General features: G+C 52.4%; 1 protein-coding gene across 1 annotated transcript in view; it reads left to right on the top strand.

Annotated features, from left to right (window-relative positions):
* Nucleotides 1–14,689, top strand: part of LOC119465109 (WD repeat and HMG-box DNA-binding protein 1-like) — a 546,382-nt gene that overhangs the window by 370,882 nt on the left and 160,811 nt on the right. Inside the window, exons 11-12 of the mRNA XM_037725912.2 lie at nucleotides 309–412; nucleotides 4,637–4,683. Of these exons, the coding sequence (XP_037581840.1) occupies nucleotides 309–412; nucleotides 4,637–4,683 (151 nt within the window). The remainder of the gene's footprint in view (nucleotides 1–308; nucleotides 413–4,636; nucleotides 4,684–14,689) is intronic.

The following is a 14,689-nucleotide window of genomic DNA, read 5'->3' as shown; positions in this document are numbered from 1 at the left end:
GCCCAAGGGAGGCGGCAGTGCTAATGGAAGCGACGCACCTTTTCGTGTTATTTCTTTCAAGCTTATATTTTATGGTCATCGTTCTTATCACTTGTTATTAGCATTGTTTTATTAGTTGTATATTTTATGCACCTTAGAGTAAATAGTTTAGGCCAATGTACAGTCTTATTCCATTTTACACTTCCCATTCACCGCGTCATCCACTTACCGATACCATTTCTTGGCGCTCTTTGGCCATCCCTGGCCCTTGCGCCAAAAAACCCTATACACCATCTAAATAAATATGGCACTCGACCGGTTGCATGCAGGTGCAGCTGCCAACCTGAGGTTGTCATCAGGCCTCTTTCCATGGCGGAACTGAAGCGTCGGAGGGCGGCCAAGAGGCAGAACTCTCAGTATTCGACTTTGTCAAGTAAGGCGCTTTGTAAACAGCATGATTACACGTTACTCTTAAGGTGCCCTGTCAGCTAGCGCAACACAGGGGTAATTGGAGATCGCAGGGAGAGGCATTCGTCCTGCAGTGGACATAAGTATAGGCTGATGATGATGATGCATATGAACCATATGAATGTGTTGTACTGACGGTACAAAACAAATGCGTAGGAGGACAGTTTCTGTGAAGGCTTTGTCGAAAGATTTGCTGATAGTGGAATAAAAGCCATCTCTAGGACAACATGTAAGGCTGACTTGGAGCATTGGAGAAATCAGAAAAGTTCCAAACTTGCGAAAATTTAATGCCAAACTCGCCACATATCTGTCGCGTTTCGGTTTTAGTGGGATGTGCCTTCGGTCAAGTTGTTCCTTTACCGCCACTGATCTGTGAGGGCTCATGCGCTTCGCGTAGCGCAACACTGAAAGATAAGCAGTCAATGAGTTAATAAGGATGATAAGGAGTATGAGGGGTTATATGGGCCTCGCACGCTTGATAATAGTTCGACGCGGATGGATTAGGTACTAAAGAGCGATAAGGGCTTATAATGATCGGAGGATGAGGAACAGCTTTATTAAAAAAGCTCACAGGCCTGCGCAGCACACGCAGCACAGTCACAGCGTAAGCTGGTGGAGCGGCTCAAGAGTAGCTCCAATTTTGGCAACACGCACACCAGGGTCTTCGCGAGAAAGTCTCTTCGCCTCATTTTGACGAGAACGATCGGAACTGTCCGCCGGGCGTCGATGGCGAGCTGCGCACGATGCGTTTGCAGGCACGTTGACTAGATAGGGCCACCATACTGGCCGAGACTCGGATCGTCAACGTCTGCGTTTATAGGGTTTTTTTTTTCACTATCACAAGCGCTTGCGTAGCTCAGTGTTAAAGTATCCGACTCGCGCGCAGCGGTCCTGGGTTCGATTCCAGCGGAGACCGGGTACCTTTTTCTCATTTCCAGCGATAGCGGTTACGCGGCGGGGGCGGCGGTGGCATTATCGCGACCCGAAATGGCTATTTCAATGAGCCCATAACAGCTTACGCTGTAAAACACCAGTCAGTGAACGTCAGGAGAGAAATCCGTTGCCGTCGGCCGGAATACCTTGAGACACAGCAGCAGCTGGACCGATGATGTCTTGCTGGACGTGGTGTCTGGGCAACGGAGCAAAGCCTCCCAGGATTCTAGAGTGCGCGAGCTATCATGCTTAGACGGACAAATTCTGTGATGAGGCAGCAAATCTGGTTCACATGGTGTGGACATATAATGATCGGAGCAATTTCGATAAGGTTGATAAGGACCGATAAAGGTTGATAAGGGTTGCATCGTGTCTGACAAGGTTAGTAACGTCTGCTATCGGACTAGTTGGTACATGGATAGAAATGGCCTTAGACGCAAAGAAACACACAAAAATATGCGGCTGTCGCACTGCGCAAAAAAGTCACAATTTCGCCCTAAGGGCGAAGCAATAAATGCGATAGCAACACAGCAATGTCATGCGAAGTAAGGTGAGCGGCTTTGGTAGCAATATGAATTGTAGTAAACATGAGCTGATTAAGTAAGCAGGTGTGCTGCGGCGTAAGTAGACCGACATGAAGAGAGACTCGATGACCCCGAGAAGGCGCGTGTGAAACGGTGGTGTTGATGAGAAGCACTTCCCGTGGGCAGCGCGTGCGAAGGGACACACCTGTAGCGCTGCACTGCCGATCAGGGCAGCATTGCATGTGTAGCGTGCATTGGAAAATGTGGCCCGACTATTACTAACTGATTGAACAAGCGTGGTGTATGCGCGCACAAACAAACATGAATAGATCACACTGAATGACTGCAGACAACGACTGTCAAAATGCTGGCAGCAAGCGCATGCGCCGCAGCAACGGGCGAAGATACGTGCGGTCTATCGCTTCAACGGAAACTGAGCGGCGAATGCACGGCGCATAAACGTCAGAGCCGTGTGGAGATAAGCGACGGTGCGAGCGAGCGACGAGCGCGGTTGTTGGCAGAGTAGAAGTGCGCCCCCCCCCCTGCTCCCTCCGGCGCTGCCTTCCCGCTTCCTTGCTTGCGCGTGCGAGATTGAGTGCGTTCGCTCTGCGTGATAGCGCGCGTCCCCGCACGCTTCCGCTCGGGCATACGGCATGCAGCGAAGATTTTATCTATAGGGAACCTCACGGCGACGCCGACGGCAGAAATCCGGTTGAAGTGTCCATATAATTGCTATCGTAATAAAAGCACAGTCCTTTTGTTTAGGCGCAAAAATAAATGTGCGCCTGTCCCTGTCTTTCGCTTGTCATATCTTTGCGCCTAATGGCATTTGTATCCGATAACGTTGATAAGGGCCGATATATATATATATATATATATATACTTGATAAGGGTCGGATCATGGCCGATAAGGCTGAGGAGGATCGACAGCCAAGGATCGAATCGATTATGGAAATGTTGATAACGTCTGATAAGGGTTGAGAAGTGTTTATGCTGTCCGGATAAAGTTTGATAAGTTTGATTACACCGGGCTGCGTGAAGAGCTAGCGGCCTAATGTTACGCATACTTAGACAACTCCAGTGGAGTTTGTGCGTGAAATGTTTACTGTTGGTCGCGCTCGGCACGCTTCCAGCGCTGATTTCACCTGCTATAGACGCAGCCGACGTTCGAGTAATGCTTTGTCAGCCTCTTTCAGCTTTAGCTCCCCTTAACGCGCCTCTCGCGCTCGGCTTGACGCGCAAGTTCTTTCGACTCACAATTCCTCCTTCGCAGCGTCACGTTCTAACGCACGCGGCTGTCAGTCTTTAGGACGCTCATCTTCAAACCAGTTCAAGCTCCTGCCGTGACAACCATAACTCTTTGCCGATAGCTGCAAATTTCTCGAGATCAATCTCAACCACCGCACGTGAACAAGGTGAGGCTCAAATGACAAGCGAGCTTAGTGTTGTCGCGTGGACGCCAGTTAAGGTCGTGTGGTTGTTTAGTGGACGATCGTCACGCTCGTAGAGATGCAATGCGTAGAGAATTGGATACGAGACACGAACGTCATAGCTGATGATGATGATGAAAACTATTTAATTTTCGGGAAGGGGTATAAGGGAATCAGAGCCCCTATGGTGTCTTTGGTGATGGTGTTGGCACAGCGGATGATCGTCCGCCGTACCTGAGGAGTCCCGGCGCGAGGGGTCTCTCTCACTGCTTGATGCTGAGGATGGGTAGGGTGGGCAGGAAGAGAGGATGTGTCAGTCGCGATACACCAGCACTTTATAGCACCACTGGGCGTCTGCACAAGCACGCGGCCCAGTCACCATAGGTACATTGTTGTCTTTCACTTCGCTGTCTTTCGGGCACCACATCTGCAACAGATGAGCCAGGTGCAGCACATTCTCTTTCACACTCCACATACATGAGTGGACGAGCCGACAAATGCGCACCTAGAGGGATACACCAGAAAACCTAATTGGCGGCATGCTTAAGCAATTGGTTGTTTATATTTAAATAAATTGCGGAAAACGAAAGCAAGGAACATTACTATGCAACTGCCTAGCTTCATCTGCTGATGGTGCTCGGCAGTAGAGGTGGGGTGAAGCGATCAAACGATAGAGACAACGTTCACGTCAGAAATGCAAGGTATATTACACACCTTGGTAGTTAGCCATATTGCCGGAACACGTAATTCAAGCGCCTCAGATCCTGTCTTTTTCAAGCAGTGTATTCACTCCAACAGGAGCTCCAGGCAAGAACCACCAAGTTCTACATCATTGCTAATACAGCCTGCACGACCACTTTTCAGAATACACGGCGAGTGAAAGCGACTCGCACCGCATGCAAAGAGAGGGGGGACTAAAAAGAAGAAATGGGCGCAAGCAGCCGTATTCGAGTGCACGCGCGGCACCATCTTCATTCAGCGCCATTTTAAATTCGTACGCGAGTTTTCCTGGAGTGCGCAGTAATATTGCATGCAAGTAGTCCTGATGTATGGTCTGCTTAAATGGGGGGGCCTAGTATGGACAAACAAGCGATTTGAACATTTCTTCAACTACTATTAGTTTCTCGCCATATGAAGGCAGCTTAGAGAATGTCGTTAGACGTGCCGCTGTGTTCTCGCTGTGACAAAATTCGAACTGGTGCTTAGGATAGCGCCTGCACACTCTTTCTTTCGGTCGGGGACCAAACAAAGTCACTGCTTTTATGTATCTTGGTGTTGCTTACTGAGCGTTGTTCGTCGCAGGACCTGAAGCGGCCAGGCCTCCGATTGAATGCAGCAACCCTTTCGAGGTAAGTAGCTCAGCGTATCGATGGTGTTGTTTGTAACGTCGGACATCACGGTCTTGTTGGCTAGTTATTCGAACCCACGCGAGCTGTCTTGCTTCTTCGGTGCGCTTTGTAAGATCTGCGGCGTCAGCCTCGGAGTAGAAGGCACGAAGTTATTTTTCTCTCGCGATCCGGCATGTGCTCCGTCGATCTTGCTCTGTAGCAGACGACGCACAGCGTTGTAGAAGGCACGAAGTTATTTTTCTCTCGCGATCCGGCATGTGCTCCGTCGATCTTGCTCTGTAGCAGACGACGCACAGCGTTGTAGAAGGCACGAAGTTATTTTTCCCTCGCGATCCGGCATGTGCTCCGTCGATCTTGCTCTGTAGCAGACGACGCACAGCGTTGTAGAAGGCACGAAGTTATTTTTCCTCTCGCGATCCGGCATGTGCTCCGTCGATCTTGCTCTGTAGCAGACGACGCACAGCGTTGTAGAAGGCACGAAGTTATTTTTCCCTCGCGATCCGGCATGTGCTCCGTCGATCTTGCTCTGTAGCAGACGACGCACAGCGTTGTAGAAGGCACGAAGTTATTTTTCCCTCGCGATCCGGCATGTGCTCCGTCGATCTTGCTCTGTAGCAGACGACGCACAGCGTTGTAGAAGGCACGAAGTTATTTTTCCCTCGCGATCCGGCATGTGCTCCGTCGATCTTGCTCTGTAGCAGACGACGCACAGCGTTGTAGAAGGCACGAAGTTATTTTTCCCTCGCGATCCGGCATGTGCTCCGTCGATCTTGCTCTGTAGCAGACGACGCACAGCGTTGTAGAAGGCACGAAGTTATTTTTCCCTCGCGATCCGGCATGTGCTCCGTCGATCTTGCTCTGTAGCAGACGACGAACAGCGTTGTAGAAGGCACGAAGTTATTTTTCCCTCGCGATCCGGCATGTGCTCCGTCGATCTTGCTCTGTAGCAGACGACGCACAGCGTTGTAGAAGGCACGAAGTTATTTTTCCCTCGCGATCCGGCATGTGCTCCGTCGATCTTGCTCTGTAGCAGACGACGCACAGCGTTGTAGAAGGCACGAAGTTATTTTTCCCTCGCGATCCGGCATGTGCTCCGTCGATCTTGCTCTGTAGCAGACGACGCACAGCGTTGTAGAAGGCACGAAGTTATTTTTCCCTCGCGATCCGGCATGTGCTCCGTCGATCTTGCTCTGTAGCAGACGACGCACAGCGTTGTAGAAGGCACGAAGTTATTTTTCCTCTCGCGATCCGGCATGTGCTCCGTCGATCTTGCTCTGTAGCAGACGACGCACAGCGTTGTAGAAGGCACGAAGTTATTTTTCTCTCGCGATCCGGCATGTGCTCCGTCGATCTTGCTCTGTAGCAGACGACGCACAGCGTTGTAGAAGGCACGAAGTTATTTTTCCCTCGCGATCCGGCATGTGCTCCGTCGATCTTGCTCTGTAGCAGACGACGCACAGCGTTGTAGAAGGCACGAAGTTATTTTTCCCTCGCGATCCGGCATGTGCTCCGTCGATCTTGCTCTGTAGCAGACGACGCACAGCGTTGTAGAAGGCACGAAGTTATTTTTCCCTCGCGATCCGGCATGTGCTCCGTCGATCTTGCTCTGTAGCAGACGACGCACAGCGTTGTAGAAGGCACGAAGTTATTTTTCCCTCGCGATCCGGCATGTGCTCCGTCGATCTTGCTCTGTAGCAGACGACGCACAGCGTTGTAGAAGGCACGAAGTTATTTTTCCCTCGCGATCCGGCATGTGCTCCGTCGATCTTGCTCTGTAGCAGACGACGCACAGCGTTGTAGAAGGCACGAAGTTATTTTTCCCTCGCGATCCGGCATGTGCTCCGTCGATCTTGCTCTGTAGCAGACGACGCACAGCGTTGTAGAAGGCACGAAGTTATTTTTCCCTCGCGATCCGGCATGTGCTCCGTCGATCTTGCTCTGTAGCAGACGACGCACAGCGTTGTAGAAGGCACGAAGTTATTTTTCCCTCGCGATCCGGCATGTGCTCCGTCGATCTTGCTCTGTAGCAGACGACGCACAGCGTTGTAGAAGGCACGAAGTTATTTTTCCCTCGCGATCCGGCATGTGCTCCGTCGATCTTGCTCTGTAGCAGACGACGCACAGCGTTGTAGAAGGCACGAAGTTATTTTTCTCCTCGCGATCCGGCATGTGCTCCGTCGATCTTGCTCTGTAGCAGACGACGCACAGCGTTGTAGAAGGCACGAAGTTATTTTTCCCTCGCGATCCGGCATGTGCTCCGTCGATCTTGCTCTGTAGCAGACGACGCACAGCGTTGTAGAAGGCACGAAGTTATTTTTCCCTCGCGATCCGGCATGTGCTCCGTCGATCTTGCTCTGTAGCAGACGACGCACAGCGTTGTAGAAGGCACGAAGTTATTTTTCCTCTCGCGATCCGGCATGTGCTCCGTCGATCTTGCTCTGTAGCAGACGACGCACAGCGTTGTAGAAGGCACGAAGTTATTTTTCCCTCGCGATCCGGCATGTGCTCCGTCGATCTTGCTCTGTAGCAGACGACGCACAGCGTTGTAGAAGGCACGAAGTTATTTTTCCCTCGCGATCCGGCATGTGCTCCGTCGATCTTGCTCTGTAGCAGACGACGCACAGCGTTGTAGAAGGCACGAAGTTATTTTTCCCTCGCGATCCGGCATGTGCTCCGTCGATCTTGCTCTGTAGCAGACGACGCACAGCGTTGTAGAAGGCACGAAGTTATTTTTCTCTCGCGATCCGGCATGTGCTCCGTCGATCTTGCTCTGTAGCAGACGACGCACAGCGTTGTAGAAGGCACGAAGTTATTTTTCCTCTCGCGATCCGGCATGTGCTCCGTCGATCTTGCTCTGTAGCAGACGACGCACAGCGTTGTAGAAGGCACGAAGTTATTTTTCTCCTCGCGATCCGGCATGTGCTCCGTCGATCTTGCTCTGTAGCAGACGACGCACAGCGTTGTAGAAGGCACGAAGTTATTTTTCCCTCGCGATCCGGCATGTGCTCCGTCGATCTTGCTCTGTAGCAGACGACGCACAGCGTTGTAGAAGGCACGAAGTTATTTTTCCCTCGCGATCCGGCATGTGCTCCGTCGATCTTGCTCTGTAGCAGACGACGCACAGCGTTGTAGAAGGCACGAAGTTATTTTTCTCCTCGCGATCCGGCATGTGCTCCGTCGATCTTGCTCTGTAGCAGACGACGCACAGCGTTGTAGAAGGCACGAAGTTATTTTTCCCTCGCGATCCGGCATGTGCTCCGTCGATCTTGCTCTGTAGCAGACGACGCACAGCGTTGTAGAAGGCACGAAGTTATTTTTCCCTCGCGATCCGGCATGTGCTCCGTCGATCTTGCTCTGTAGCAGACGACGCACAGCGTTGTAGAAGGCACGAAGTTATTTTTCCCTCGCGATCCGGCATGTGCTCCGTCGATCTTGCTCTGTAGCAGACGACGCACAGCGTTGTAGAAGGCACGAAGTTATTTTTCCCTCGCGATCCGGCATGTGCTCCGTCGATCTTGCTCTGTAGCAGACGACGCACAGCGTTGTAGAAGGCACGAAGTTATTTTTCTCTCGCGATCCGGCATGTGCTCCGTCGATCTTGCTCTGTAGCAGACGACGCACAGCGTTGTAGAAGGCACGAAGTTATTTTTCCCTCGCGATCCGGCATGTGCTCCGTCGATCTTGCTCTGTAGCAGACGACGCACAGCGTTGTAGAAGGCACGAAGTTATTTTTCTCTCGCGATCCGGCATGTGCTCCGTCGATCTTGCTCTGTAGCAGACGACGCACAGCGTTGTAGAAGGCACGAAGTTATTTTTCTCCTCGCGATCCGGCATGTGCTCCGTCGATCTTGCTCTGTAGCAGACGACGCACAGCGTTGTAGAAGGCACGAAGTTATTTTTCCCTCGCGATCCGGCATGTGCTCCGTCGATCTTGCTCTGTAGCAGACGACGCACAGCGTTGTAGAAGGCACGAAGTTATTTTTCCCTCGCGATCCGGCATGTGCTCCGTCGATCTTGCTCTGTAGCAGACGACGCACAGCGTTGTAGAAGGCACGAAGTTATTTTTCCTCTCGCGATCCGGCATGTGCTCCGTCGATCTTGCTCTGTAGCAGACGACGCACAGCGTTGTAGAAGGCACGAAGTTATTTTTCCCTCGCGATCCGGCATGTGCTCCGTCGATCTTGCTCTGTAGCAGACGACGCACAGCGTTGTAGAAGGCACGAAGTTATTTTTCCCTCGCGATCCGGCATGTGCTCCGTCGATCTTGCTCTGTAGCAGACGACGCACAGCGTTGTAGAAGGCACGAAGTTATTTTTCCCTCGCGATCCGGCATGTGCTCCGTCGATCTTGCTCTGTAGCAGACGACGCACAGCGTTGTAGAAGGCACGAAGTTATTTTTCTCTCGCGATCCGGCATGTGCTCCGTCGATCTTGCTCTGTAGCAGACGACGCACAGCGTTGTAGAAGGCACGAAGTTATTTTTCCCTCGCGATCCGGCATGTGCTCCGTCGATCTTGCTCTGTAGCAGACGACGCACAGCGTTGTAGAAGGCACGAAGTTATTTTTCCTCTCGCGATCCGGCATGTGCTCCGTCGATCTTGCTCTGTAGCAGACGACGCACAGCGTTGTAGAAGGCACGAAGTTATTTTTCCCTCGCGATCCGGCATGTGCTCCGTCGATCTTGCTCTGTAGCAGACGACGCACAGCGTTGTAGAAGGCACGAAGTTATTTTTCTCTCGCGATCCGGCATGTGCTCCGTCGATCTTGCTCTGTAGCAGACGACGCACAGCGTTGTAGAAGGCACGAAGTTATTTTTCCCTCGCGATCCGGCATGTGCTCCGTCGATCTTGCTCTGTAGCAGACGACGCACAGCGTTGTAGAAGGCACGAAGTTATTTTTCCCTCGCGATCCGGCATGTGCTCCGTCGATCTTGCTCTGTAGCAGACGACGCACAGCGTTGTAGAAGGCACGAAGTTATTTTTCCCTCGCGATCCGGCATGTGCTCCGTCGATCTTGCTCTGTAGCAGACGACGCACAGCGTTGTAGAAGGCACGAAGTTATTTTTCCCTCGCGATCCGGCATGTGCTCCGTCGATCTTGCTCTGTAGCAGACGACGCACAGCGTTGTAGAAGGCACGAAGTTATTTTTCCCTCGCGATCCGGCATGTGCTCCGTCGATCTTGCTCTGTAGCAGACGACGCACAGCGTTGTAGAAGGCACGAAGTTATTTTTCCCTCGCGATCCGGCATGTGCTCCGTCGATCTTGCTCTGTAGCAGACGACGCACAGCGTTGTAGAAGGCACGAAGTTATTTTTCCTCGCGATCCGGCATGTGCTCCGTCGATCTTGCTCTGTAGCAGACGACGCACAGCGTTGTAGAAGGCACGAAGTTATTTTTCTCCTCGCGATCCGGCATGTGCTCCGTCGATCTTGCTCTGTAGCAGACGACGCACAGCGTTGTAGAAGGCACGAAGTTATTTTTCCTCTCGCGATCCGGCATGTGCTCCGTCGATCTTGCTCTGTAGCAGACGACGCACAGCGTTGTAGAAGGCACGAAGTTATTTTTCCCTCGCGATCCGGCATGTGCTCCGTCGATCTTGCTCTGTAGCAGACGACGCACAGCGTTGTAGAAGGCACGAAGTTATTTTTCTCTCGCGATCCGGCATGTGCTCCGTCGATCTTGCTCTGTAGCAGACGACGCACAGCGTTGTAGAAGGCACGAAGTTATTTTTCTCTCGCGATCCGGCATGTGCTCCGTCGATCTTGCTCTGTAGCAGACGACGCACAGCGTTGTAGAAGGCACGAAGTTATTTTTCCCTCGCGATCCGGCATGTGCTCCGTCGATCTTGCTCTGTAGCAGACGACGCACAGCGTTGTAGAAGGCACGAAGTTATTTTTCCCTCGCGATCCGGCATGTGCTCCGTCGATCTTGCTCTGTAGCAGACGACGCACAGCGTTGTAGAAGGCACGAAGTTATTTTTCTCTCGCGATCCGGCATGTGCTCCGTCGATCTTGCTCTGTAGCAGACGACGCACAGCGTTGTAGAAGGCACGAAGTTATTTTTCTCCTCGCGATCCGGCATGTGCTCCGTCGATCTTGCTCTGTAGCAGACGACGCACAGCGTTGTAGAAGGCACGAAGTTATTTTTCCTCTCGCGATCCGGCATGTGCTCCGTCGATCTTGCTCTGTAGCAGACGACGCACAGCGTTGTAGAAGGCACGAAGTTATTTTTCCCTCGCGATCCGGCATGTGCTCCGTCGATCTTGCTCTGTAGCAGACGACGCACAGCGTTGTAGAAGGCACGAAGTTATTTTTCTCTCGCGATCCGGCATGTGCTCCGTCGATCTTGCTCTGTAGCAGACGACGCACAGCGTTGTAGAAGGCACGAAGTTATTTTTCTCTCGCGATCCGGCATGTGCTCCGTCGATCTTGCTCTGTAGCAGACGACGCACAGCGTTGTAGAAGGCACGAAGTTATTTTTCCTCTCGCGATCCGGCATGTGCTCCGTCGATCTTGCTCTGTAGCAGACGACGCACAGCGTTGTAGAAGGCACGAAGTTATTTTTCCCTCGCGATCCGGCATGTGCTCCGTCGATCTTGCTCTGTAGCAGACGACGCACAGCGTTGTAGAAGGCACGAAGTTATTTTTCTCTCGCGATCCGGCATGTGCTCCGTCGATCTTGCTCTGTAGCAGACGACGCACAGCGTTGTAGAAGGCACGAAGTTATTTTTCCCTCGCGATCCGGCATGTGCTCCGTCGATCTTGCTCTGTAGCAGACGACGCACAGCGTTGTAGAAGGCACGAAGTTATTTTTCCCTCGCGATCCGGCATGTGCTCCGTCGATCTTGCTCTGTAGCAGACGACGCACAGCGTTGTAGAAGGCACGAAGTTATTTTTCCCTCGCGATCCGGCATGTGCTCCGTCGATCTTGCTCTGTAGCAGACGACGCACAGCGTTGTAGAAGGCACGAAGTTATTTTTCTCCTCGCGATCCGGCATGTGCTCCGTCGATCTTGCTCTGTAGCAGACGACGCACAGCGTTGTAGAAGGCACGAAGTTATTTTTCCTCTCGCGATCCGGCATGTGCTCCGTCGATCTTGCTCTGTAGCAGACGACGCACAGCGTTGTAGAAGGCACGAAGTTATTTTTCTCTCGCGATCCGGCATGTGCTCCGTCGATCTTGCTCTGTAGCAGACGACGCACAGCGTTGTAGAAGGCACGAAGTTATTTTTCCCTCGCGATCCGGCATGTGCTCCGTCGATCTTGCTCTGTAGCAGACGACGCACAGCGTTGTAGAAGGCACGAAGTTATTTTTCCCTCGCGATCCGGCATGTGCTCCGTCGATCTTGCTCTGTAGCAGACGACGCACAGCGTTGTAGAAGGCACGAAGTTATTTTTCCCTCGCGATCCGGCATGTGCTCCGTCGATCTTGCTCTGTAGCAGACGACGCACAGCGTTGTAGAAGGCACGAAGTTATTTTTCCCTCGCGATCCGGCATGTGCTCCGTCGATCTTGCTCTGTAGCAGACGACGCACAGCGTTGTAGAAGGCACGAAGTTATTTTTCCCTCGCGATCCGGCATGTGCTCCGTCGATCTTGCTCTGTAGCAGACGACGCACAGCGTTGTAGAAGGCACGAAGTTATTTTTCTCCTCGCGATCCGGCATGTGCTCCGTCGATCTTGCTCTGTAGCAGACGACGCACAGCGTTGTAGAAGGCACGAAGTTATTTTTCCCTCGCGATCCGGCATGTGCTCCGTCGATCTTGCTCTGTAGCAGACGACGCACAGCGTTGTAGAAGGCACGAAGTTATTTTTCCTCTCGCGATCCGGCATGTGCTCCGTCGATCTTGCTCTGTAGCAGACGACGCACAGCGTTGTAGAAGGCACGAAGTTATTTTCTCCTCGCGATCCGGCATGTGCTCCGTCGATCTTGCTCTGTAGCAGACGACGCACAGCGTTGTAGAAGGCACGAAGTTATTTTTCTCTCGCGATCCGGCATGTGCTCCGTCGATCTTGCTCTGTAGCAGACGACGCACAGCGTTGTAGAAGGCACGAAGTTATTTTTCCCTCGCGATCCGGCATGTGCTCCGTCGATCTTGCTCTGTAGCAGACGACGCACAGCGTTGTAGAAGGCACGAAGTTATTTTTCTCCTCGCGATCCGGCATGTGCTCCGTCGATCTTGCTCTGTAGCAGACGACGCACAGCGTTGTAGAAGGCACGAAGTTATTTTTCCCTCGCGATCCGGCATGTGCTCCGTCGATCTTGCTCTGTAGCAGACGACGCACAGCGTTGTAGAAGGCACGAAGTTATTTTTCCCTCGCGATCCGGCATGTGCTCCGTCGATCTTGCTCTGTAGCAGACGACGCACAGCGTTGTAGAAGGCACGAAGTTATTTTTCCCTCGCGATCCGGCATGTGCTCCGTCGATCTTGCTCTGTAGCAGACGACGCACAGCGTTGTAGAAGGCACGAAGTTATTTTTCCCTCGCGATCCGGCATGTGCTCCGTCGATCTTGCTCTGTAGCAGACGACGCACAGCGTTGTAGAAGGCACGAAGTTATTTTTCTCTCGCGATCCGGCATGTGCTCCGTCGATCTTGCTCTGTAGCAGACGACGCACAGCGTTGTAGAAGGCACGAAGTTATTTTTCCCTCGCGATCCGGCATGTGCTCCGTCGATCTTGCTCTGTAGCAGACGACGCACAGCGTTGTAGAAGGCACGAAGTTATTTTTCCCTCGCGATCCGGCATGTGCTCCGTCGATCTTGCTCTGTAGCAGACGACGCACAGCGTTGTAGAAGGCACGAAGTATTTTTCCCTCGCGATCCGGCATGTGCTCCGTCGATCTTGCTCTGTAGCAGACGACGAACAGCGTTGTAGAAGGCACGAAGTTATTTTTCTCCTCGCGATCCGGCATGTGCTCCGTCGATCTTGCTCTGTAGCAGACGACGCACAGCGTTGTAGAAGGCACGAAGTTATTTTTCTCTCGCGATCCGGCATGTGCTCCGTCGATCTTGCTCTGTAGCAGACGACGCACAGCGTTGTAGAAGGCACGAAGTTATTTTCCCTCGCGATCGGCATGTGCTCCGTCGATCTTGCTCTGTAGCAGACGACGAACAGCGTTGTAGAAGGCACGAAGTATTTTTCTCCTCGCGATCCGGCATGTGCTCCGTCGATCTTGCTCTGTAGCAGACGACGCACAGCGTTGTAGAAGGCACGAAGTTATTTTTCTCCTCGCGATCCGGCATGTGCTCCGTCGATCTTGCTCTGTAGCAGACGACGCACAGCGTTGTAGAAGGCACGAAGTATTTTTCTCTCGCGATCCGGCATGTGCTCCGTCGATCTTGCTCTGTAGCAGACGACGAACAGCGTTGTAGAAGGCACGAAGTTATTTTTCTCTCGCGATCCGGCATGTGCTCCGTCGATCTTGCTCTGTAGCAGACGACGCACAGCGTTGTAGAAGGCACGAAGTTATTTTTCCCTCGCGATCCGGCATGTGCTCCGTCGATCTTGCTCTGTAGCAGACGACGCACAGCGTTGTAGAAGGCACGAAGTTATTTTTCCTCTCGCGATCCGGCATGTGCTCCGTCGATCTTGCTCTGTAGCAGACGACGCACAGCGTTGTAGAAGGCACGAAGTTATTTTTCTCTCGCGATCCGGCATGTGCTCCGTCGATCTTGCTCTGTAGCAGACGACGCACAGCGTTGTAGAAGGGCACGAAGTTATTTTTCCTCTCGCGATCCGGCATGTGCTCCGTCGATCTTGCTCTGTAGCAGACGACGCACAGCGTTGTAGAAGGCACGAAGTTATTTTCTCTCGCGATCCGGCATGTCTCCGTCGATCTTGCTCTGTAGCAGGACGACGCACAGCGTTGTGAAGGCACGAAGTTATTTTTCCCTCGCGATCCGGCAATGTGCTCCGTCGATCTTGCTCTGTAGCAGACGACGCACAGCGTTGCTAGAAGGCACGAAGTTATTTTTCCCTCGCGATCCGGCCATGTGTTGCTCCGTCGATC

This window comes from Dermacentor silvarum, chromosome 9, assembly GCF_013339745.2.
Source record: "Dermacentor silvarum isolate Dsil-2018 chromosome 9, BIME_Dsil_1.4, whole genome shotgun sequence".
Lineage (NCBI taxonomy): Eukaryota > Metazoa > Arthropoda > Arachnida > Ixodida > Ixodidae > Dermacentor > Dermacentor silvarum.
The sequence above is the reverse complement of the archived record's forward strand: the minus strand, read 5'-3'. Positions and strand labels throughout refer to the sequence as shown.